This window comes from Schistocerca piceifrons, chromosome 4 (assembly GCF_021461385.2).
Source record: "Schistocerca piceifrons isolate TAMUIC-IGC-003096 chromosome 4, iqSchPice1.1, whole genome shotgun sequence".
NCBI classification, from domain to species: domain Eukaryota; kingdom Metazoa; phylum Arthropoda; class Insecta; order Orthoptera; family Acrididae; genus Schistocerca; species Schistocerca piceifrons.
The window spans coordinates 402,418,281-402,443,750 of NC_060141.1; the positions used below are offsets into that span (position 1 = coordinate 402,418,281).

Genomic DNA, 25,470 nt, shown 5'->3' on the forward strand with positions numbered 1-25,470 from the left:
CCATTCGTTTGCTGGGTATGGGCTTGGCAACCCCGAGGTTCCTGCGTGCCACCAGTGCTCTGTCATGATAAGCTCTGGACATTCTTGATGACCACTGCACAGCTCAGTGGTGGAACATTGTGTGTCACAGGGAACGGGGATCTTGGATTGATCACCTGGATTGTGGGGATGGTAACACCTCTATAAAAAAACTTAATGAGCTGCATGGCTGCTGAGGTGGAACATTCATCAGTGGGCAACCTGTGGGAGACATGCTGCACTTCAGTAGTGTAAGGCTTACCTAGGCATATGGGGCTCTGTCTAGGTGGACTTTTATTTCTCCAGCTGCTCATGGGACTGAGATGGAACCCTCAAAATTTCCTCTTCTTCCTCCTAGCAGGGTGGGTGGGCCAGTGGTGGGTGTCAACACTCAATCCAACAAGAGAGCTCGTTGTCCTGACTCAGCCGGAGTGCTTATGGTAATAGTAATAGAACGCATGCTGCTGGTCAGAATGTGTTTGTAACAGTTAAAAGGAAAGGCAACAGCTTTATGAGGTCTCCCCTTTTTACATTCAGAATTGTTTAGAGGGAATTACTGTATGTTTAAAATCTATCAAGCAGTTGCACAATGGAATGCTGTTGGTAGAAATGTCTAGTTCCCGACAAGTAAAGAGCCTTCAGAAAGCTCAATGCTGTGGGGAGTATGTGATAGGAACTGCTACAGAACACACTGAATTACAGCAAAGATGTTGTGGCTTGCAGGGATCCAGTTAACATTCCCAGAGAAGAACTGAAAGTTGAGTGGATCCAAGAAGGCATTGTTGACATGCAAAACATTATGAAAAGGGAGGATGGCGATTTACTGAATTCAGACTTGTTTATACCGACTTTCAACAGTAAGAAACTTTCAGAGCACGTCAAGGCAGATTTATGTTCCTAACCCAATGCACTGTTTTAAATGCTAGCACTTTGGGCACACTATTCTTGGTTGTAAGGGAGAAGCCACTTATGTGGTCAGGCTGCCCGCAACAGAGTCAGTTATTCATCTCCTCCGAAGTGTGTTAATTGCTCTTGGGATCACCCTGTCTGAAGTAGTGACTTCAGTGCCCATAATGTGTGGTGGGGCTCAAACTATGCTTGACCTAGTGGTTGAGTCTTGGAGGACTTCATGATGTCTCAGGAGCTGTGCGTCCTCGACACAGGGAGTCCCACTCATTTCTTGGCTGCTAATAGTTTGTCCTCAGCCATTGAACTCGCTCATCTCCAACCCTTGCAGACTCTTCTCAGTGGGAAGCAAGTGTTGACCTCCATTCCAGTGACCACTTTCCGTTATCCAGCTTCTGGAAGGAGCATTACATGAACAGAAGCCACCAAAATGGATGGTCAGCAGGTCTAACTGGGTGATGTTCAACCAGCTGGCTTTGTTTAAACACTGCTGCTTCCTTGAAGAAAGAAAGACACAGGAAATTAAACTAGTGCAGTGCATCCCATATGGTGAGCCCAAAAAGATCTAAAAGGGCATGCAGTCCCTTACTTTTCCTACCTCCTTTGCTTCTGTTCTTAAACAGCAGTTCAGAAGACTGATGCTGCTACATGGATGGAGGTTGCTAGTGTTAGCACCAGTACCTGCATTTGTCAATGAGCCTGTGTTGCTGCAGTTACTTTTATGCCCTTATCTCCTCCCAGAACATCAGAAAAGGCCTGGATACTGATGTTGTGGAGATCTCTGCTCCTCCAAAAATTTAGTCTGGTTCACTGTCCAGCAATAGCACTACCACCTTCCCAGGCAAAGAAAACCGAAGTCCAAGACAAAGAACCAGCCACCGATGGAGACGAGAAGTAAGTAGTCTGATCATGATTTCATTGCTCTCTCTGACATCTCTCATGGTTCGTCTTCAGAGCCGATGGACCTTGATGTTGACTTAGGGCACTCAGCTCACCCCAAGATTGAGCCTCCATCCACTGTGGGCTCTCCTTCCCACCAGAAAGACCAAGTGAAATTGCAGCACACGTGGCAAACAGCTCCCATACTACAGTGGAACATTAATGGGTTCAGTACACATGTGGAGGAACAGAAACTCTTAGCATAGAGACATATTCTGTGCTTGTGTTTGGATGAAACACATTTCAAAGCCTCTGATGCCTCTGTACTATAGGGCTATACCCTTCATTGCAAGGATGGTCTGACTGGAGAAAGTGCCAAGGGAGGGGTTCCTGTGTTTGTCAATAACACACACACCACTCCTCTGCTCTCTCCTTGGTTACTGACCTACAAGCCGTAGCCATTGCAGTTCATGTGGGCCAGAAGATCACTATCTGCTCACTGTACTTACATGTACAAGATATGATAGACGATGAGGCTGTCACACACCTTATAGAACAACTCCCCACACCATTTCTTGTACTGGGTGATTTCAGTGCCCATAATGTCTTATGGGGCTCAAACTATACTTGTCCTAGGGGTTGAGTCTTGGAGGACCTCATGATGTCTCTGGAGCTGTGCATCCTCAACACAGGCAGTCCTACTCATTTCTCGGCTGCTAATAGTTTGTCCTCAGCCATTGAACTCGCTCATCTCCAACCCTTGCAGACTCTGCTCAGTGGGAAGTAAGTGGTGACCTCCATTCCAATGACCACTTTCCATTGTGGATCCAGCTTCTGGAAGGAGCATTACTTGGACAGAAGCCACCAAAATGGATGGTCAGCAGGTCTAACTGGATGATGTTCAGCCAGCTGGCTTTGTTTGAACACTAATGGGCTTCATGCCCACTAGTTTGACACATCTAGCATCTCATTGGCCAAAATAATCCTCCCTAGTGTTACTTTTAAACTGAAGCAAATTCGCATGTCCTTCTGTTCTCAAAAATCACACCTGCAGAATCCGGCAATCAGTTTCCCCTACCATGTTTGTACAATGGAGCAAAAGAAGCAACAAGTTCACTCACCACATTCAAACCATTGGAGATGAAAACCATATCCTGCTGATGACAACACAGCTGGAGCAACCTCTCAATAAATGGTAGCCATTGATGATGAAGAACTTCTGACACCTGTATGTTGAATTTGAGACATAACCTCTACAGTAGTGGGTGGATTGGCGTATGGACACCTAAGTTGGATTGCTGTCTCCCCATCTGGTGTGGGCTACGGGTACGCTGATAGCTGGAATCTTACGGCAAACAATCAGTAAAACTTACCTTGTTGTAACTGTCCTTTATTCATGTCATTTACAAGGATATAGCTGTAGCCGGAGATGAGGTTATTGTCCTTGGTGACATAGGTGGCTGTGGGCATACGGTATTCCGGCATGAGCACTTCACTCAAATGACAAGCATTGTGTGCAAGAGGCCACTGCTGCTGACATTCCCCCTGCTGTGGAGTCTTGACGCAATTGCCATCCTGTCAATGAGGGATGACAATGGCCGTTCTTCATAGCACTGCTGCTTCATGGCTGCAGCAACAACACGCCAAGGTAGACAGACAGTGATAAAACTATAGTGCCTGGTGTGACTGAAGATGATGGCAAGCACCTATTGTATGAGATAGTAACCAAGAATGTAGGCCCTTACAGGCCAGTTGACAGCGAAGTTGTAGCTGGGAAGTAAGCCGGCCCAGGATCAATGTAGTAGCCCTCCAGGGAGGTGACCGGTAACAGTAGATAGTCACCCAACAGGTGACACAGTGGAGCAGAGGCATGGAGTTTACTGCATGCAGCTCTGGCAGGAACCAGTGGCTACTGGCAGTAGAGTCCGTAGATGGCAGACGGTTGTGCTGCAAGTAGTTTCTGTCTCGTAATCATCAGTTGGTGTACACTGCATTGCACAGTGTACCATATGCACGTGGATACTAATAGATATAACAAACATCTGAGAATGAAGGTGTGATTTGAGGAATATATATGTGAGCTGGCTGGTTAGTATCCCTCCAACAGCAGCAGTCCCCCTCCAGAACTCATAGCAGGTTGATGCAGAAAGGGATCGCTGTTGGGGAGCAATGATTTCATTTGCTCCAGTTTTCTTGTTTGGTCAGCTCACCCATTTCCCAACATTACCTTTCAGAGGCACTTAATGGCATCTTCATCTATGCTCTGGAGATCACTGTGAAGTCCTTGGCAGAGGGCACTTACCATTGCACTAGTTACAGGGGTTCTTTGCATTCCATTTACATATGGATTGCAGAAAGAATGGCAGCTTAAACAACTCTGTGCATGCTTTAACTAGTCTGATCTTGTTTTCGCAGTCTCTACAGCAACAATACATCTACATACATACTCAGCAAAGCACTGTACACTGCATGATGGAGGTATGTTGTACCACTACTAGTAATTTCTTTTGCTGTTGCACTCGCAAATAGAGTGAGGGAAAAACAACAGCCCAAAAAGCTCCATACAAGCCCTATTTTGTCACTTCTTATCGTCATGGTCTTTATACAAAAGGTATGTTGGTGGCAGTAGAATTATTCTGCAATTGGCTCCAAATGCTGGTTCTCTAAATTTGTGCAATAATGCCTTTCAGAAAGAGCATCATTTTCTCACCAGGGATCCCATTTGAGCTCACAAAGCATCTCCGTAATACTTGGGTGCCGAAAAAACCTACCGGTAACAAATCTAACAGGATGCCTCTGAATTTGTTTGATGTCTTCCTTTAATCTGACCTTGTGGGGTCCTCAAAAATTGGAACAGTATTCAAAGATGGGTAACACTAGTATTCTACATGGATGGATAAGCTACATATTTCCAAAATTCTCTCAATAACATGAAGTCGGGGATTCACCTTCCCTAATACCAACCTGATGTCCTCATTCCATTTCATATCAATTTGCAATGTTACACACAGATATTTGACATGACTATGTCAAGCTGCAACCTACTAATGCTATATTTGAGTGTTAGAGAACTGATTGTCTACTTATCCACATTAAATTACATTTTTCTATGTTTAGAGTGAGCTGCAATTCATCACACCAGCTAGAATTTTTGTCTAAGTTTTCATGTTAATCCTACAACCACTCAGTGACGACACCTTCCCATACATCACACACTGCAGCATCATATGGGAACAGCTGTAAATTACTGCTCACCCCTGTCCATCAGGGCATTTATGTATATAGAGAATAAAAGTGATCCTGTCACACTTCCCTAGGGTACTCTTGATGATATCCTTGTGTCTGATGAACACTTGCCATCAAGGACCATGTTCTAATACTTAAAGAGTCGTTGAACCACTCGCATGTCATGTTTGGACTTTTTGTCAGCAGTCTGTAGGGGGGCACCATGTCAAATACTTTCTGAAAATCTAGGAATATGGAATCTGCCTGTTTTCCCTCATCCTTGGTTTGTAGGATATCATATGAGGAAAGGGCAAGCTGAGTTATGCAGGAGCGATGCTTTCTAAATCCGTGGTGATTTGTGGACAAAAGCTTTTCTTTCTTAGCTTTTCTTTCTCAAGGTAATTTATTACATTCAAACTGAGAATGTGTTCAAGAATTCTGCAGCAAACCAATGTTAAGGACATTGTTCTGTAATTATGCGACAATAGTGGCACAGCATACCCTCCATCATGTTGTGTACAATGCTTTGAGGAGTATGTATGTAGATGTATTGCTGCTGTAGAGACTGCGAAAACAAGATCAGACTAGTTACAGCATGAACAGAGTTGTTTAAGCAGCCATTTTTTCTGCGATCCATATGTAAATGGAATGCAAAGATGCCCTTATAACTGGTACAATGGGAAGTGCGCTCTGCCAAGCACTTCACAGTGATGTCCAGAATTTAGACGAAGATGCAGAAGTTATAACTCTCTGTCAGGCTGAGACTCAGCCTGAATAGCTAACTTTTGCAGACTGCCATAAATCAGTGATGGCACCAGATCTTTTACCTTTCCTATTTACAGGAGTCATCTGCACTTTTCCCCATTCAGTTGAGATGTTTTGCTGTGCGAGAGATTCATGATAAATGCAGGCTAAGCAAGACGCAAATACTGCAGAGTGCCCTTTGTAAAAACCAAACTGGGATTCCATCTGAACTTAGCAACTTTTTTTTTAGGTACTTCTGCATTCCATGGATATCAGTTTCTATGCCCATGATGTGGAAGTTTGCACAACAGCCAAACCATGATATGTTTGTACAATCCTCCTGCATGTATGCTTTTTTAAACATGAAATTTAAAACATCAGCTTTCCTTTAGCTGTCTTCTATTGCCACCCCAGACTGATCAACGAGTAAGTGGATAGAGGACTTTGATCTGCTGAGTGATTTTAGGTACGATCATAGTTTTCTTGGGTTCTCGACAAAGTTAGACTGAGGTAGAGTGGTGGAAGTTGTTACGTGCTATGCACATTAGTGTTTGTGTGGGCACATGAATTTCTACTACAATTTGTCTGGTAACATTTGCGCACTCATTTTTGAACCAAGAGTACTACAACCTTTGTTTCCTCAGCATTTTCCAAATTTGGTTATTAAACCATGGAGTATCCTTTCCATCCTCAATCTGCTTTCTTAGCTCTTAAGTCTCCAGAGTGTGATTTAAACTTTACCCTTAGTCCCTCTATGGTCATCATATGGAAGGTAAATTATGGCTATTCGTTGTGTGCAAGTGGAACAGTAACAACTGGTTATCTGCTTTTTCTAGCATAAATACTCTCCTGGCCTTCTGGACAGATTGTTGCTCTGATGACATCATGATCACTAATCCCTGTTTCTATACTGGTACTGTCGGTAAGATCAAGCCTGTTTCTAGTTATGAGGCCTAAAATATTAGGTAGTTGTATATTCTTATATTCCACTCTGAAAGCTTGTTTCTGGAACTTTGTAGGATGGTTTGTGTCTGTCGTCAAACATTTACCAGTTCAGTTTATTTTAGCATCTCTGTGGCATTCTTTCTTGGATGAAATGAAGCTGTGTCCATTCCTGCTGCCTGTCTTTGTATATTTCAGTATTTCTTGTATTCCAATTTGGCACAAGTTCTTCATTGTTGAGCAATATTCGTGAGTGTTTTGTAAACAGTCAAACATTTACCAGTTCAGTTTATTTTAGCATCTCTGTGGCATCCTTTCTTGGATGAAATGAAGCTGTGTCCATTCCTGCTGCCTTTCTTTGTATATTTCAGTATTTCATGTATTCCAATTTGGCACAAGTTCTTCATTGTTGAGCAATATTCATGAGTGTTTTGTAAACAGTCTACTTTGTAAACTGCTTGCATTTTTGTATTATTATACCAATGAACGGAAGTCTGTCACCTTCTTTACTTGCAACTGAGCCTATCTGTTCATTCCATTCCATATTTCTACAAACTGTTAAGCCAAATATTTGAATGTGTTGTTTGGTTGTAGTTGTGACTCATTGAGATTGTAGTCATAGGATACGACATTTTTTTTGTTTTGTTAAGTTAACGGTTTTATATTATATTTGTGCAGCTTTTTCCAGACAGGTACTTCATTATGGATAACTGCATTATCTGTGAGAAGTCAAGGGTTACTATTAATATTGTGTGCTAGGTCATTTATATACAATGTGAATAACAAGGGTCCCAACACACTTGCCTGGGGAACACCTGAGGTTATTTCTACAAGTGTCAATGATTGTCCATAGAAGATGAAACAGATAACTTATCTAACAAGAAATCCTCAGTCGTTTAAAAAATTTGCTTGGTACCCCATATGCTCATACTTTTAGTAATAAATGCTGCTTGGTACCCCATATGCTCATACTTTTAGCAATAAATGCTTTCCACACATAATCAATATAACTTACTCTAAAAAAAAAGTGAAAGAAAATAAGGACTAATCATTTGATACTTAAGATTAAGGCACATAACAGAAAGCCACCAGCTTCTCGTGTTTTACTTTTCTTTTTGCCTTTATAATATATTACTCCAATCTTCTTTATACACTTTTCACAATTACGAGTGGCTCAACCTTCTATCCTCCTCTCCTCTTTTCTCCCCTCCTGTCATAATCTCCTTGAGAAATCCTGGCCACAATGATGTCTGGGGTTCCTTATTCTATTTTGTTTTGTTTTGAAAAGTAAACGTTTTTATTTCTTGTTTCTTGTTTAAACTGCCACCATCTTATTGTGGTTGTGCAGTACAAGTTTTGGAAGATACAGTGAAACTCCGCTATTACACTTTTCAAGGGACTTCAGAAAATGGTGTAAAATGAGGGAAATAACATTAAAGCTGTAAAAGTTGTGTGTAGGGTATCCCCTTGCACTTTATGTATGATATATGTATGTAACAGGTATCAAAAGACTTGTCAGGCACTTGTTTATTAGCTAATGAAGATTTATTATGTAATAAAAACTACTGATGTAACTGGAACTGATAACTGTCTGGGAAGTAGGAACATTTCACTCAGTTTCCTATGTCATAATCGATGTTTTTGAAAGCCTGCAGCTGCCGTTTGTTACTTAAATAATGAAATACTGCACTAGCTATGTATTTTTTCATGCTTAGCGTGACGTGTTTCAAGAATTTTTCTCATTGTCAAGTGCAAATATGTACATAAGTATATTATGTGGTGTTTGAATATGTGTTATTCTGCATCTCTTGCACTGTAGTCGTCTTTTTAAGGTTATCAGGTACTGTGCATCATCAGATATGTAGCTCACCACACACACACACCCAAACTGTGACTCTCATTGTTTATTTGTGTAACATCACAACAAATACATACATAAATACTGCACTTGACAATGAGAATAATTTCTTGAAACACGTTTTGTTCAGCATGAATAAAATACGTAACCGATGCTGTGTTTAAACTAAAAACATTTGAGCAACACAAAGTGAATGACGGTATTAACTAGCTCTCCAAAACATGCTAAATATGGTTCGAGAAAGATGTCACAATGGTGATAACAATCACGAAACTGTTTTTGTGCAGTAGGGACAGTTTGGAACTGGTTGTGATTGGCCATGAGATCTTCATTCGAACGAACCTAGTTACTCCCATCAGACACCACGCCAAGTAGAGCTTGGCAGCAGCGGGAGATTGAATTGTTCCAACTTTTACACGTTTACTGGTTCAAATCCACTAAGTAGAGTTCCATGGTGTCAAGAAACTTTACCACGTAATATTTGTAAATGATGAGCAACGTCATGCCAGCATCATTTTTTCTATGCCAGCATCATTTTTTCTCCACAAACATTTTTTCGTAATGCGTAAATCTTGGGAAAATTATAAATATGTTGATGCAAAATCAGGTGAAAATTAACTTTGTGGGAATAGGAAATATGATGAGACCTATAAAAAATGTAGTAAATGGTGGTAAAATGTTAATTCCGGGAATGTAAAAGTGAGGTTATTCTGTGCCATTATCTTGAAGCTTAAAAATGTGTACACACACATGGAGGGAGGGAGAGAGGGGGGGGGCGGTAGCTAATTGAGTATTATTTTCCTTTATACAAGTGGTGTTCATTAAGCAATGCCACACTTCTTTTTGGGTGAAAAAAATGTGGATTTTATGTGGGACATTGTGGAATATGAAAAAAGAGGTGGTACCCAAAAAACTGGAATTATTTTTTAAAAGCTATGTATTTTCAAATTGTTTACAAAACAACCTTATCCCCTTCAAGATACTCTCCATTACAACTAATACATTTGCCCCACTGTGCAGAACATTTTTAGTAGCCATCTTTAAAAATGGCTGACAGCTCCTGCCATGTTTGTTTGTTGGGATTTTTTTTTTGTTCCTATACTTCTTCAGCGTTTCAAATTAGTGTCTTTTCATGCCCCTTTTCATGTGTGGAAATAAAAAAAAGTTGAATGGAACCAAGTCAGGCGAGTAAGCTGCATGGGGCAGCTGAACCCTGCTATTTTTGCCAAAAACTGTCTAACAGAAATGGCTTTGTGTGCAGTTGAATTGTTGTGGTGGAAGAACCAGTCTCCCACATGTCAAAAATCCGATCTTTTTTGACAAACACTGTTGCACAATCTTCTCAAAATTCCAAATAAAAGGTTTGATTGACGGACAGATCTGAGGGAAAAAAACTCTGAATGAACCCCCCCCTTGGCATCAAAAAAGCAAATCAGCATTGTTCTGATGTTTGATTTGACTTGACAACATTTTTTTGGATAGCTTGACGATGACGTCATCAATTAGCTTGACTGTTGCTTTGTTTTTGAGTCGTAACTACACCACCATGATTCATCACCAGTAATGACTTTGACGAAAACCCTGGATCAGTTTCAAGCTGTTGCTTCAAAGCACGACATGTTTCAACTTGATGTTCATTTTGATTGTCAGTCAGAATCCAAGGAACAAACTTGTCATTAGCGCTTTTCATTTCCAAGTCGTCTGTTAAAATTCTCTGAACCAAGCTCCAAGATAACACACTAATTTCTGACAGTTGATTAATTGTCTGTGAGCATAAGCTCTCGAATTTTCTCAATATTTTCATCAGTTCGGGCAGCTGATGGATGTACAGAGTGAGATCTGTCATCAGTTGACATGTTGCCATTTTTAGATCGAGCACGCCACTCATACACTTCAGTTTTTCCCATAGCATCATCATGGTAAGCTGTTTCCAACATTAAAACAGTTTCAGCAGCATTTTTACCAAGTGGAAAACAAAATTTCGCAGCTGCAAGTTGTTCACTTAAACTTGCAATCATAAAAAATGAAAAAAGAACAAAACAGCACTAACAAAAACAGTCGCTGCAGATGAACAGAACAAGCCAGGTCGGCAGCACTGAACTGGCAGCACTGAACTGGCAGTGAGTTACGCTATACACCCCTAGCAGCAGAAAAGCGTACTACACAAACTCCACCCACTGCAATGTTATTCTGTTGTTCTTTTTGGGTATACCCACATATTCTGACTTCAACCCCTGTAGTTGCTTGAAGCTATATGTAGCCCTCAGAATGACATCTATAATGGACATGCATTCCAGGCAGAGAGCTATCATTGGGTTTCTTCTACCATAAATCCAGAGCATCGCAGATATTCATAGACATTTGCAGAATGTCTACAGAGATCCGGCAGTGAACAAAAGAAGAGTGAGTCATTGGTGAAGTGTCTGTCAGAATCACAACAAGGTTGCACAAACCTGCCAATACGCTGGCCAGCTGCACACAGCTGTAATGTTGGAATGTGTGGACACTCATTCAAGATGATCAATGGATCGTAATCAAACACCTCGCTGCTCAACTGGACATCTCTGTTGGTAGTGCTGAAACATTTGTCCACCAGTTTAAATACTCAAAGGTATATGCCCACTGGGTTCCTTGCCATCCAACAGAAGGCAACAAAGAGCAGCAAATGACTATCTGTATGGAGATTGTTGTGCATTATGAGGCGGGTTGTGACAGTTTTTTATCAGTCATCATGAAACGTGGATTCACCACTTTGAACTGGAAACAAAACGGCGATCAGTGGAGTGACTCCAAACCACCTCCCCATCGAAGAAAAAGTTCAATGCTACACCCTAAGCGGGTAAAGTCATGGTGACAGTCATCAGGGATTCTAATGGGGTTATTCTGTTCGATATCCTCCCTCATGATACAATGGTCTACTCTGAAGTGCACTGTGCTACCGTCAGGAAACTGAAGAATGACATCAATGAGTGTGCCATCACAAAAATGCGAACGAACTTCTCCCCCTCCATGACAATGCAAGGATTTACACAAATCTGCGGACCTGAGAGGAGCTCACAAAACTACATTGGACTGTTCTTCCTCATCCATCTCGCAGTTTCAGATTTTCATCTGTTTGACTCAATGAAGGATGCACTCCACTGGAAGGCTGTATATATATGATGGGGATGTTATTGATGTAGCAAAATCTTGGTTCCAACGTGGACCGGTGTAGTGGTACCATGTAGGCATACAGGTCCTCCCAGTAAGGAGGTGTAAGGCCTCCCACTGAACAGAGATTATGTTGAAAAACAGAATTTTGTAGCCAAAAGAGTGTAGAATAATATGGTGTATTGGAATCCTAAGTGAAACCAACCTGCTTTCAGAGAAAAGTTGTTGCATTACTTATTGAACACCTCTCATACATGACTTTTTATATGTTGCATTGCTGAGATGTGAAAAACAATGTATTTGTATTTTTCAGACTGTACTTATGGGAGTGAGCCATAATTACAGAAAAGATGTCTTTGCTACTTGTGGTGAACTGTGCCAGATTTGGGAACATTCTCGCAATGAGCCCATTCATTCATATCAGTGGGGAGTTGACAGCTTACATACCATTGCATTTAATCCTGTAGAAAGTGACTTGTTAGGTAAGTTATTTTTTATACATAAACTAAGTACGATTCTGATGCCTGACATGTTCATGAACAGTGGAAATGATTGCAGTGACGTGTGCAAGTGATAGAAGTATCATTTTGTATGATACACGTGATACTGGACCAATGCGAAAACTTGTTATGACCTTACGTACAAATCAAATTAGTTGGAACCCGATGGAGCCATTTGTTTTTACTACAGCAAATGAGGATTACAAGTGAGTGCACTGTTCGTACCTAACAAAGTAATTCTATCGTTGCTATTTCTTTTCATACTAATGAAATAAATGAAAAACAGAAGCATATAAGAAAACATAAATGTTTTCATCTTGTTTTGTTTGTAAGTCCAATCCTGTGATATAATTATGTGCTTTACTATTGTTGTTTCACTTTAAGGGTTTTACTTAGCTGTTTTTCATTATAATTAATGTTTATTTTATGTAATCATCTTCTGTATACATAGCAGCAGTTATTATGTTGACCACATGAAATTAGATTTTGAATAATTCCTGTGAAAACTGGTGTTGGAATGGTCCACCCAATTTTGTTTTATCTTAAATACATATAAACCACTGAGTTAATGATATCCAGGTTTATTACAGGGTGTTTATTAATTAGTTATACAAAAGTAACCGTCATTGGGAGAACGGCAAATAGCTTACTGATACAGGGTGACAATTACTGAACTATAGGGAAAAAATATAAATTAGTTACAAACTACAGCATGCATACACTTTATTCAATATGTAAACGCCACTTCAGATATTGTGATTTAGATTATGACATGTTCAATATGCCTGCCATCATTGGTGATGATGTGGCGCAGACGAATAGCAAAATTTTGCAAGACCCACTGATGGGCTGGAACGTTGATGCTGTCGATGGCCTCCTGAATGGCTGTTTTCATCTCAGCAATGGTTCTGAGGTTGTTGCTGTACACCTTGCCTTTAGTATAGTCTCACAAAAAGGAGTTGCGTGTATTCAGATCTGGAGAATGTGGCGGTCAATCGAGGCGCATGCCATTGGCCTCAAGGGTTTCCCAGACCCAGAATGTGGTCCTCAAAGTGTTCCTCTAGGACATCAAACACACTCGTGCTTTGATGGAGTCAAGCTCAGTCTTGCACAAATCACATCTTGTCAAACTCAGGGTCACTTTGGATAATAGGGATGAAATCATCTTCCAAAACAATCACGTACCATTCGGCAGTCACCGTGCCGTCCAGGAATATCGAACTGATTATTCCATGGCTGGACATTGCACAACACACAATCACCCGTTGAGAGTGAAGAGATTTCTTGACCGCAAAATACGGATTATCAGTCCCCCACATGTGCCAATTTTGCTTATTGATGAACCCATCCAAATGCAAGAGGGCTTCGTTGCCAAACCAAAACACATTCACATCAAAGTCCTGTTCATCTATTCTGTGGATGATAGTTTTGGCAAAACACAACTGCTGCTCCATGGTCCTGGGGCTTAATGGCTGATGAGTTTGAATTTTGTATGGGAAGAGATGCAGGTCTTTAACAACAATTTGTTGCAGTTTCTCCCGGTTGATTCTCACCTGTTACGCAGCTCGTTTGATTGATTTCCCGGGGCTGGTTTGAAACACAGTGCATGTCTTCTCGATGTTTTCAGGCGCTCTCACCCATTTTGGACAATCGACATTGCTAACATCTACATCTACATCTACGTGATTACTCTGCTATTCACAATAAAGTGCCTGGCAGGGGGTTCAGTGGACCACCTTCAAGCTGTCTCTCTACTTTTCCACTCTTGAATGGCATGCAGGAAAAACAAGCACTTTAATTTTTCTGTCGAGCCCTAATTTCTCTTATTTTATCATGGTGATAATTTCTCCCTATGTAGGTAGATGCCAACAGAATGTTTTTGCAATTGGAGGAGAAAATTGGTGATTGAAATTTCATGAGAAGATCCTGTCACAACGAAAAACACCTTTGTTTTTATCATTGCCACTCCAATTCATGTATCATGTCAGTGGCACTATATTCCTTATTTTGTGATAATACAAAAAGACCTGCCCTTCTTTGAACTTTTTTGATGTCATCCATCAGTCCCACCTGATGCTGATCCCACACCACACAGCAATACTCCAGAATAGGGCAGACAAGCGTGGTGCAAGCAGTCTCTTTAGTAGACCTATTGCACCTTTTAAGTGTTCTACCAATGAATCACAGTCTTTGTTTTCTCTCCCCACAACACTATATGTGTGATCATTCTAATTTAGGTTATTTGTAATTGTAATCCCTAAGTATTCAGTTGAATTTACAGCCTTCAGGTTTGAGTGACTTATCGCGTATTTGAAATTTAGCAGATATCTTTTAGTACTCGTGAATAACTTCACATTTTACTTTATTCAGGGTCAATTGCCAATTTTTGCAGCATACAGATATCACATCTAAATCATTTTGCAATTCATTTTGGTCATCTTATAACTTGACAAGATGGTAAATGGCAGCATCATCTGCAGACAACCCAAGGGGGCTACTCAGATTGTCTCCTATGTCGTTAATATCGATCAGGAACAATAGAGGGCCTATAACACTTCCTTGGGGAATGTCAGATATTACTTCTGTTTTTCTCGATGACTTTGTGACCCTTCTGACGGGACATCACGAATCGTCGCACAACTGAAGCGATATTCCATAGGCACGCAGTTTGGTTAGAAGACACAGTCATCATGAACACAACCCATCCTCTCAAAATTGCAAATCAAATTCTTGATTGTGAGCACACTTGGACCAGTTGTCTTCAGCTTGAACTCGGTCTCAAACTTCCTTTGAGCCTCAGTTGGGCTGTTATTGATTGTATAGTAGGCCTTCACAAGTGCTAGATGCTCAGGTGTGCTGTACCATGACATTTTCACATGCAAATGGCTGACAACAAGGCATGTACACATGCGCATAATAATTTCCATCATGCCCCATGGCCAACTGTGCAGTTTGAACATTCTAAAGCAATAGTTCAATAATTGTCACCCTCTTTGTTTGATACAATACTGAATGCAGTTTATCTTCCAAGTTTTATTTACAAATGTTCTGTGTGGCTACCTTTTGTAACATGACAAATGTCACATCTGTAATAAGTTTCTTGCCAAATCCTAAGAAGCAAGTACAATGGCAACTACTTGTGTTATCCATTGTCACAGTTTGTCGATGTTTGCTGACAGCACAGGAACAGACACACTGTTTTTAATGGAACACCATACATAGAAATCTATTGGAGTTAAATCAGGTGATTGTGGTGTCCTGGCACGTCCCTATGGAGATATGCGACAACTACACAATGATGATGTGGTGGCATGTCACCTTGTTGGAAAATAAATTCTGTGCCTAAACTTGTTGTTATTGAGGCATTAGATAATGTTCAACAATGTCCAGGTACGATATGCCAGTTACAGTTGACTTGGCAAAAAAAGAAAGGACCGTAAACCTTGTTTCAACTTCCAGTGCAAAAAGCAACCTTAGGTGAGTCCCATACATGTTCGATTATGTGACGTGGTTTCTCCTCACTCCATATCTGAACATTATACTGATTTACTTTACTGCAGGTATGGAAGGCGCCATCAACACTGAAAACCGTTAAGAAAATTGTCTTCACTCTGCATTTTCATAAACATTTCTACATAAATCTCAACTCATTTTTCTTTGTCACTTTCTCTTAAAACTTGCGACAGTTGCAGTTTGTAAGGTTTGAATGACCGGCATTTCTGTAATACACTCCACATTGTAACACTAGGCATATTCAGTTCTAAGCTGGCATGTCTCTTTGATTTACCCAGACTATGAGTGTTAAGACTGCCAAATTTTTTCAATTGCTGCATCAAAAGCTGCTGGATGACCCTGTCCCGGCATCCTATGTGATATACAGCCAGTTTTGGTGAAACGATTACCAATTAATAACAGTTTATCTTTGAGGTGTTGTGTGTGTGTGTGTGTGTGTGTGTGTGTGTGTGTGTGTGTGTGTGATATTTAGTCTTGAATTGTGTCTGAACTGTAGTAGCATATTTGGATTCATGAAACCATAAACAACACTGCACATGCTCTGCACCATTGTATGACTCCATGGCAACTGTTGGAATAACTCATTTGCGCATGCTACTAGCAGGAACCTTAGTAACTAAGTATTAGGTGTGAGTAAAACTTAAACATTGTTAAACATTGTAAAACTTAATCATTGTTGTATCAAATATTTCTGTAAGCTATTTACTCTTTTCACAATTAAAGGTTGCTTTTATGTAACTAATTTTAAACACCCTGTAATTAGCAAGAACTTGGCATACAGGGTCTGCTTCTGAAATCAAAATCACAATCTCCAAAATAAATTTTATTTGTTCATTAATTCTCTGGAATTCACTTGGAAGTATTATTACAGCTATATTCGTACCTCCCATGACAGTTGTTATGTTAAGGATTTCTTGTCTTGAGGAATGACAGATTATCCCTCAGGAACTCAAAAACAATCTTACTGACTTGATACACAAGTGCAGTGCAGTGTTGATTATGACAGTGTTCACCATATCTGGGAACAAACATTTTGGTTGTTTTGCAGCTGAATGAGCTAAACAACATAAGAAAGTTCAGGTGTGTTAAGCTATATTTGGATGTACATATTCCTGTGTATGACGTCAGAAAGAATCAAAAACCTGTTGTTACATATTACACTCACATTTTCCCTCCGTTCCATAGTGGCTTAGGCTAGTGTCTGTGTGTGATAATATTTACAGCTATTTTCATTGTATAGTAATTGTTGAGATTAATTAAAAATTGTCTTTTACAGCCTCTACAGTTTTGACATGAGAAAGTTAAATGCACCATTTCAAGTTCATTGTGACCACACATCAGCTGTGATCACAGTCGACTATTCTCCTACAGGAAAGGAGTTTGTTAGTGGAAGCTATGACAAATCAATAAGAATTTTTGAAGCTGCAAAGGTATGTTTCATGTTTGTGTGTGTGTGTGTGGGGGGGGGGGGGGGGGGGCATGTGCATGCATACATGCGTGTGTGACTTCATAACATATTTTAGGCTGGTGATTTTATATGCAGCTAAAATGGGGAATTTCATATTGCAAATACAGGAAAAGTTGTTGTAAGTACTTAAGTCCTAGAAAATTGTAAGATATTAATAATACATTTTAAGAAATTATGATAAGTTATGGAAATATTTATAAATTTTTGTGCTATAGGTACAAAGAGAGTTCAGCTTTGTTTACCTAATCCAATCACCCCAATTCTGGTTTTCCAAGTCACTGTAGACAAACAACTGTGTCATTGAAACAAGACCAATTGTTTAAAAACAAAATAAGAGCACAAGGTTGTGGCAGTCTTATGGCTTCGTAGGAAACCACTGCAATCTGGCACCAAAATATTGATTACAAAGCTAAACTTATTTGGGGTAAGAGGAAATGCCTACCTATGGCCAGAAAATGCCTTGAGACCCTTCCATATGGATTAGCAACCCATATGATGAGAGTGGGTCAACAGCCCAGTCTCATGCCCACTGACTAAAAACAGCAGTAAACACAGCATGATGGAAAGACAAGCAATAGAGCAATTACTCAAGGGCTAAGTCAGTTACAGCAAATGCAGACCTGATCATTTGGATTCTGGATGCTAAGAAATCACTGAAAAGAACTGAGGGTTCCCGAAGCTTCTCAAACCCCACAAAACAACATTAATTGGCACCATCAGTATTGAGACTTTATCCAAAACTGGAAACTCAGAATACTGATGGATACCTGCAGCCTATTCGGAATTTTTATACTTCATCATATGCAAAAGAAAACTTGTGGTTAAACACATAAACAGTAATTTACATATATTGGCTTCTGCATATACATACTACGGTCCAGTGGTAGATGGTAAATTTCACATTGCCTTCATGAGTCTCTTTTTCACAGTTAAATGTGTTAACAAGATCGATACATTGGTGAACACACATGCTCCAGCAATCAATGAACCTGACAAAAGCAGTTCTGTTCACAGCTTGAACGAACACTGTAGAAGATGTCTGGACACCATGTTAACATCCTATTTGCAGGTTTTAATACACAAATTGGTAGAAAATGGAAAAACAGCCTCACCGTCAGAAATTTCTCACCACGCAAGAAGACAAATGCTAATGGACAGTGCTTAATAAAGGTATACCCTTTAGCTAATGTCCACACATTTTAAGAAACTTCCACAGAAAGTGACCACATGGAAATTACTTATCACTTACATGTATGAACACCAAATTGACTGTGTAGCGATCATTATAAAATTCTTTCTGGAAATCAAACATTTGCTAGTATACAAGGGTTATCAAGTGTTCATATCATCATTTCTTGCAACTGAAAGTCTGCTTCAGACCTAACCAGAAAAAACTGTCACAAACCTAGAATATTACACATTAACCCAGAATACTTAAAAGAAATACATTTGAATTTATACAGTCACTGCACACAAATATGAGATACACTTTTTGGGCCCATTCAAGGATCAGCAAGGAAACTTGGTATACCTCCACTAGAAATAAGCATTTGTTGATCTTAGAATACTGTAGAGCCTTGGAAGTCTGCATCCAAGCATAGAAAAATTGGAATAGCCACAAAATTCCACATAATTGACAGGACTTCATAGAAATAGGAAGAAAACATCCAAAACAATTGGTTAAATTAAACCCAATACCATTTCAATAGAGTGGATGAAGTTTGTGACGATGTCAGAACGACAAAACTTTCTGCGCGACTTTTACGGAAGAACGAACACATTAGAAATTGCCCAGAATTTGTTTCCATTGCACAGAGGGAACACTTGAGGATGAACACACAAGCTAACTGTGACATATATGAGAAACTACACAGCTGTGACTCTGCTACAGAAAAATTATAACATCACAGATCGATGCCAAACCAAGACCCAGCTTCACAGGCATACTATGCATATATCTTAAAAACAATAACACACTGGAGGAAGAATTGCTGAGACTCTCAAGATCAAAGGAAAACTCATGATTGACAGACTACATGTCATCATTATGAGTAAATGGGGGAACAAAGTTATACATACTGATTTTAAAACTGCTTGGATTTACTGTCTCACAAAAAAAGGCAACAGGAGGGACGAGGTATTTATTTTCTGCCAGTCACTCACAAAGTACTCCTCCCATGGTATTCTTAACTGATTAGAGCAACAGATGAAGAGGAAGGTAGTTGGATGTCAGGTGGAGTTTTGATCTAGCTGATCTTTTCAAGTACAGATCTGAAACCTCAAGATATATGATACCGTGAGTGAATTTCCACAATGGTCACATTTATAGATTTCAAAAAAGGCTCTGACTTGATTGACCAACCATCATCTTCAGTGTATCACATTAATATGGTGTTGGATAACAAAAGTACCACCTTATGTGACGGACTTAGACAGGCAGAATTAAGACACTTACACAAAGCTTTTGGCCACAGCCTTCATCAGTAAAACACCCCCCCCCCCCCCCCCCCCCCCCCCCCCCCCCACACCATTGATACACACAAGGAATCACACCTCACACACACACAACTACCAACTCTAGCAGCTCGGGTCAGAATGCATCTATCATATGGGATGGCAACAGCAATCTGGAGGGGGCGGGGAAGGGGAAGGGGAAGGGATAGTAGTGCACAGGTAGGGGGAGAGAGAACTGCTGTCTGGCAGAGTCTGCAGTGAGTAGAATGCCTACAGATACAGTGTCAGGAGGTTGTGGGGCAGGGAGATGATGAGAAAAGGAGCGAGAAAGGAGAGGAGAGGGGAAAGATGGGCTGGTTGGAGGTGTGAGGGCAAATGACATGGGAAATCTGTTTGTGCACTAGGTCTGCGGGATAGTGCCTGTCTGTGAAGACCTTGGTGTGGCCTCAGCATACTGGACAAGGGAGTTCTTTTTACTGCAGACACACTGTCCTCGGGTGGCCAGGCTGTGTGGGAGGGACTTTTTGATGTGTGCTATCGAAATGCAGGTACTGTGGTGTTTGTTGAGTTTAATGTGGACAGAGATGTGGGTGGAGCCATAAGAGAGGAGGAGGAGGTGGTCATCAAGGAAGGTGGCATGCTGGGTTGACAAGGAACAGGTGAAGTGGATGGGAGAGAAGGTGTTGAGGTCATGAAGTTATGAAGATAGGGTGTCTTGGTCCTGAGTCCGGATCATGAAGATATCATCAATGAACCTGAACCATACTAGAGGTTTGGCAGTTTGGGAGGCTAGGAAGATCTCCCCTAGATGGCCCATAAACAGGTTGGCATAAGGGGGTACAATGCGGGTGCCCATAGCTGTGCCACAGATTTGGTTCTAGACATTCCCTTGGAAACAGAAGTAGTCATGGGTTAGGATAAAGTTAGTACAGTGTATGAGGAATGAGGTAGTGGGTTTGGAATCTGAAGGACATTGCAAAAGATAGAGTTCAGTAGTGGTAAGACCATTGGTATGGGGCTTGTTGCTGTATAGGGAGGTGGCATCAACAATGATGAGTAGGGATCCAGGAAGTAAAGGGGTGGGGATGGTGGAGAGTTAATGAAGGAAGTGGTTGGTATTTTTGACACGGGAGACTAGATTACGGGCAGTTTGATGGGGGTTTTGGTCAATGCGGGCCAAAATTCTTTCAATAACCAGCCACAATGGGGCATCCAGGATTGTTGAGTTCATGGATTTTGAGGAACATGTAGGTATGTTTCCAGGTTTCATATGTGTGAGTAGGGAAATGGAGTCAGGGGAAAGGTTCTGGAAAGGGCCTACGACTCTAAGGAGGGATTGGAGATTGTGGTGGACTTCTTGGATGGGATAACTCTGGATGAGTTTATAGGTGGAGGAATCAGATAGGTGGCAGAGTCCTTCTGCGATTCACTACAACAGTGGTGGAATTTTTGTCTGCAGGTAGAATGATTAGGTCAGGATTTGCTTTGAGTTTGTGTATGGTTATTGTCTCCTCTGCATAAAGACAGTTGTTCAGAGGAACGGACCTGGGGAAGGATGCTAAGGCTAAGTTTGAGGTAAGGAATTCCAGCGGGTGGTTAGGTGGAACCAGGGAGGATCACAGTTAGACGGTGGTATGAAATAGAAGAGGCTGGGTTCAGTGTTGGAGTTAGGTTGGTTTTGGTTGGAGATTGGTGGCAAAGAAATGCTTCCATTGCAGGGATCGGAAGAAGGAGAGTAGATTTTCGACAATTCCAGCATGATTAAATTTCAGTGTAGGTCTAAAGGTGCGGCCTTGGGATAGGACTGAAACTTGTATGGAGTTGATGATTTTGGTGGAAAAGTTAACAACAGTGTTATGGGAATGTTTCGGTTCTGGATTTGGTGGAGTGTTGATAGGGAGTTTTGGGGGATGTGGCAAGTTGAAAAGGTCAGCTAGGCAGGGTTTTATTGCTATGAGAGGTGTACAAGGAGGAACACTGTGGGTAAGATAGGGATTGGATAGTGGTGCCCTGAGGCAGCAGTAGGATGTCAGCAAGTTGGATAACTTATGGAGGTGTTGTCTGGAATGCTCCTCCAGCTGCTGGAAGAAACACAATGGGTGTAAAGCAAGGTAATGGATTACTTCCTCTCATTTTCAATTTGTTACTGTATCCAGTTATCAGAACTTGACAGAAAGAAGTACCTGGAATAAATATGAAGACAAAAAGTAAATGAAACAATATCAGAAATTTCATCTTTGCTGATGACCTGGTAATAATTACTAGGACCACTACATGGTGTAGAACAGCTTCATTAAACCTCACTCAAAACTGATGTCCACATCTCTTATGAGAAAAACAATATGTGAACTCAAAATGCTCAGTACTGATATCAGTAATGATGTGATATGCCAACATCAGGTTCAAAACATCAGTTACCTTCAAATGGGGTGATTTTGGATTGTTTTGAGGTTATTTTCATTGTAACTTGGATAGGATTTTTACGTTACATTGTGTGTAACAAATGTAGTGGGGTATATGTTTAATGAATAAAATAGCCTAAAATGAGAATATCAAACAATGGAAACTCCAGGTAGGAATATCAACAAAATTGTTGCTAAAAACAGAAAATTTATGCCAGAAAGATAACTAGTGTTAGAAGGAACCCTATGGACTTGGGTGATTTTGGACAGCTGTCTTTTTTAAAATCTCTGTCTGAAGTAGCAAATTATGTGGTGGGGAATTTGGACATAAATTAGCATTTTTTTTAAAATTCTCTGTTCCTCCTTTTTCATTTTAGTGACTTTTAACACATTTTAAGGATGTCCATCATTACAAGTAAGTGGTAAGGATTGAGGTAATAAAATTTATATATTAAAGGCCAATTCTTATTTGCTAATAAATTAAATTGCGAATTTTTAAAGTTCTAAATTAAAGTATAAAAATTGGGACAAAACAAAGAAATTTTACTAAAAGACCAAAATCATTTTTCTCACTCAGCATTCAAAATTAAATTGCAAACACATCAAACATTGACCATGAAGTTAGATGGCCTAAGAGTCTAAAGCACATCTTCTCAAAAAATAAATATCCCTCTCTTCTCAGAGGGTGTAGGAAATACTCACAAACTTTGTTCATTTTGCATTGTGTCTTCATCAGGGACATTAGGAAACCAAATATGTTTCTACTGTTATTGTGTGGGCACATCTATTTTCAGATCCAACAAATTGGTTTCGTGTGCTTTGTATTTAACTCTTGTCACAGTTCTAATGCCATAATCTGCACTATAACATTGACACTCACCCGTATGATTTCAGTTGACGTCATATTGCAAGCAGTGGAACTACATAAAGTTTGTGGCATCCTGTGTGAATGGTAGCTCATGGTGGCACTACTGAAAGCCAAAAATTGTGGCATCACATTAATTATGTCTGTGAACCCAACTTTAGTGTGGGATGATGTGTAACTTACGTCCTGAAGTCCCTATGTACTAATCTAGAATACTGAAATAACAAATGACTGCTATAACACATGTATGTTCATCATAACAGTCTTAAATAGAGAGTGTGTTCTGAAACATGTGGAAACAACTTCTCTGTAACAGTGGTCTAGGTATTACCAATCATGAACAGGATGGCTGGCCCAACAATATGTATTTCAAATCTCTCAGTTTTTCCACTTCATTGGTAGATGCATTGTCCTAAAGAAACATGAATTTCCCCACTTTTGCAATCTAGACCTTCACTTGTGTGTTTGTTCATTCATTTGCTGAGTCAGTGTAAGTGGAAAGAAAACTGCCAGATAATTATTACTTGCATTTCATGTCTGAAATTGTAGGTTATCCATAAAGTAAGCATACTCCATTTCGCTAACATAAACCAAGAACAACTAAAAATTAAGAGCAAAGTTAAGGGAGCAGATGGTTTATCTCACAGGTATGCCATACGATCTACTGCTGTGCTGTGCTTGTAACTCTCAAACAGGCACCAGCTCTAGAATCTTGGTGAATGTGTCTTCTCCTGAGACTGAGAAGAATGTATAATGAGTTTGATTTTATAAGTAATCTGGAGGTTACATAATGGACTAATTTGTGATTGAAGGTGATGTCTCATTAAACATAAACTAAGAGGGCAAAGCGTAAAGTTTTAACTGTGACTTTATCCTGTGTGGTAATTGAGAATGGTTCTGTAAATAAAATTCTGTATTCAGTATTTTTATTTTTTTTTAATGGTAACATTCTGTATGTCAAATAAACATGCTTGTACAATTTTTCTTCAGGGGCATTCAAGAGACATCTACCACACAAAACGAATGCAAAGACTGACATCAGTTGCTTGGTCTCTTGATAACAAATACATTCTAAGTGGCTCAGATGAAATGAATATTCGAATATGGAAAGCACGGGCATCTGAAAAATTGGGAGTGGTAAGCTTTGTAGCACTATATTGATATTACAGTACATACATTTTTGTTGCTAAGGCCTCATTTTATATAAGTAGTAAGTAAGGTAAACATTAAAATATTTTGACTTTCTCTCCATTTTCACTTCCATTATTTGATTTTAACTTCTTGGCATCCATTCATCCATCCATCCCCCCTCAGAGCATACACACGCCTCATCGTTCTTGTTGTAGGGGGTCTGTGATGGTCTAGCAGGTAGAGCACTAGACCCCAGCTGTGAAGGTCCCAGGTTCAGTCTCAGATAGAGACAGTGATTTATCTTTGTTCTAGTCCCTTCAGGACAGTTCCAGCTCCACTCAGTCTGCTATTAAATGAGTACTGGGGACCTCTCTGTGAGGGGGAGGGGGGAGGGGGGGGGGAAGGCAGCCTAGGTGATGGGTCCACCATTCTCCCCTCCTAGTGCCATGGCGAAGAAAGGCCACCCTATACTTACAGTCAGGCCAGTAGCCCAGTCAGGATTTGCACCACAGACTTTACCTTGATTCTTGTTGTTAGCTACAGTGGAGGCCAGATTTCCACCTAAATTAGCTTCTGTTGTCTTGTAGAAATTTAAAATATGGTGTTTGGTGATATGTATGCCAGGAGTACCATACATTAGGAGTCGCTTCCACTGGGATATGAAGCCATGCATAAAAGATAATGCCCAGTTCAGAAGCTATTCGTATTAACTTTGTTCTGTCAGAGACGTAAGTGAGGGGTTTGCCTTGGTGGGACAGTTGCATTTTATTGTACTTGACAATTAGCCATTTCTCCTAGGCTATGGAGGAATGACAGATTGTGATCCCTGCAGGCCTGTGTCACTGATGTGACAGCTGTCTCCTTTCCGCAGAATTCCATGTCTGTGGGGGTTGGTCCTAAACTTTCAATTATCAGCTCAAAAAAATAGAGTTATGTAATTAATTTTTTGTTTCTCTGTAGCTAGATGTTTGCAGTCCTGTTACACACTGAAATGCCCATGACCCAGCAACATAACGCACTGCAAAACAAAATCCCACAGCCCTTTGGTAAAGTACAAATCGCCAGTGCCACTTTGTTTTAGCCGCTCTAGCGGTGTGCTATGGGACTCTGTCATGGGGATTTCATTGTGTACCGAGACTGAATACATGCTTGAAAACAAACAGAAAATTAATTATGTACCTTTATTTTTCCGAGCTGATAGTAAATACCTCCTTCCGATACCTAGCACAGTGATATTTTCTTCCTCTGCTGTTGAAGCAGTGGAAATGTCTTTTGAATATTTTTGGTCACTTTATCGTCTGGATATATTTCTTGTAGTGCTTGTGGGGCCATAAGAGACAGGGAGCACATGAGAAATGTTTTACTCTTATTACACCAGCTTGAATGCGTTCAGGATCTTATATACTTAAAGCTCT

The 25,470-nt window shown here is 40.3% G+C and overlaps 1 protein-coding gene across 1 annotated transcript in view; it reads left to right on the forward strand.

The window, feature by feature from the left end:
• Positions 1 to 25,470, forward strand: part of LOC124795285 (DDB1- and CUL4-associated factor 13) — a 54,934-nt gene that overhangs the window by 22,801 nt on the left and 6,663 nt on the right. Inside the window, exons 4-7 of the mRNA XM_047259240.1 lie at positions 12,036 to 12,204; positions 12,281 to 12,428; positions 17,012 to 17,165; positions 23,915 to 24,061. Of these exons, the coding sequence (XP_047115196.1) occupies positions 12,036 to 12,204; positions 12,281 to 12,428; positions 17,012 to 17,165; positions 23,915 to 24,061 (618 nt within the window). The remainder of the gene's footprint in view (positions 1 to 12,035; positions 12,205 to 12,280; positions 12,429 to 17,011; positions 17,166 to 23,914; positions 24,062 to 25,470) is intronic.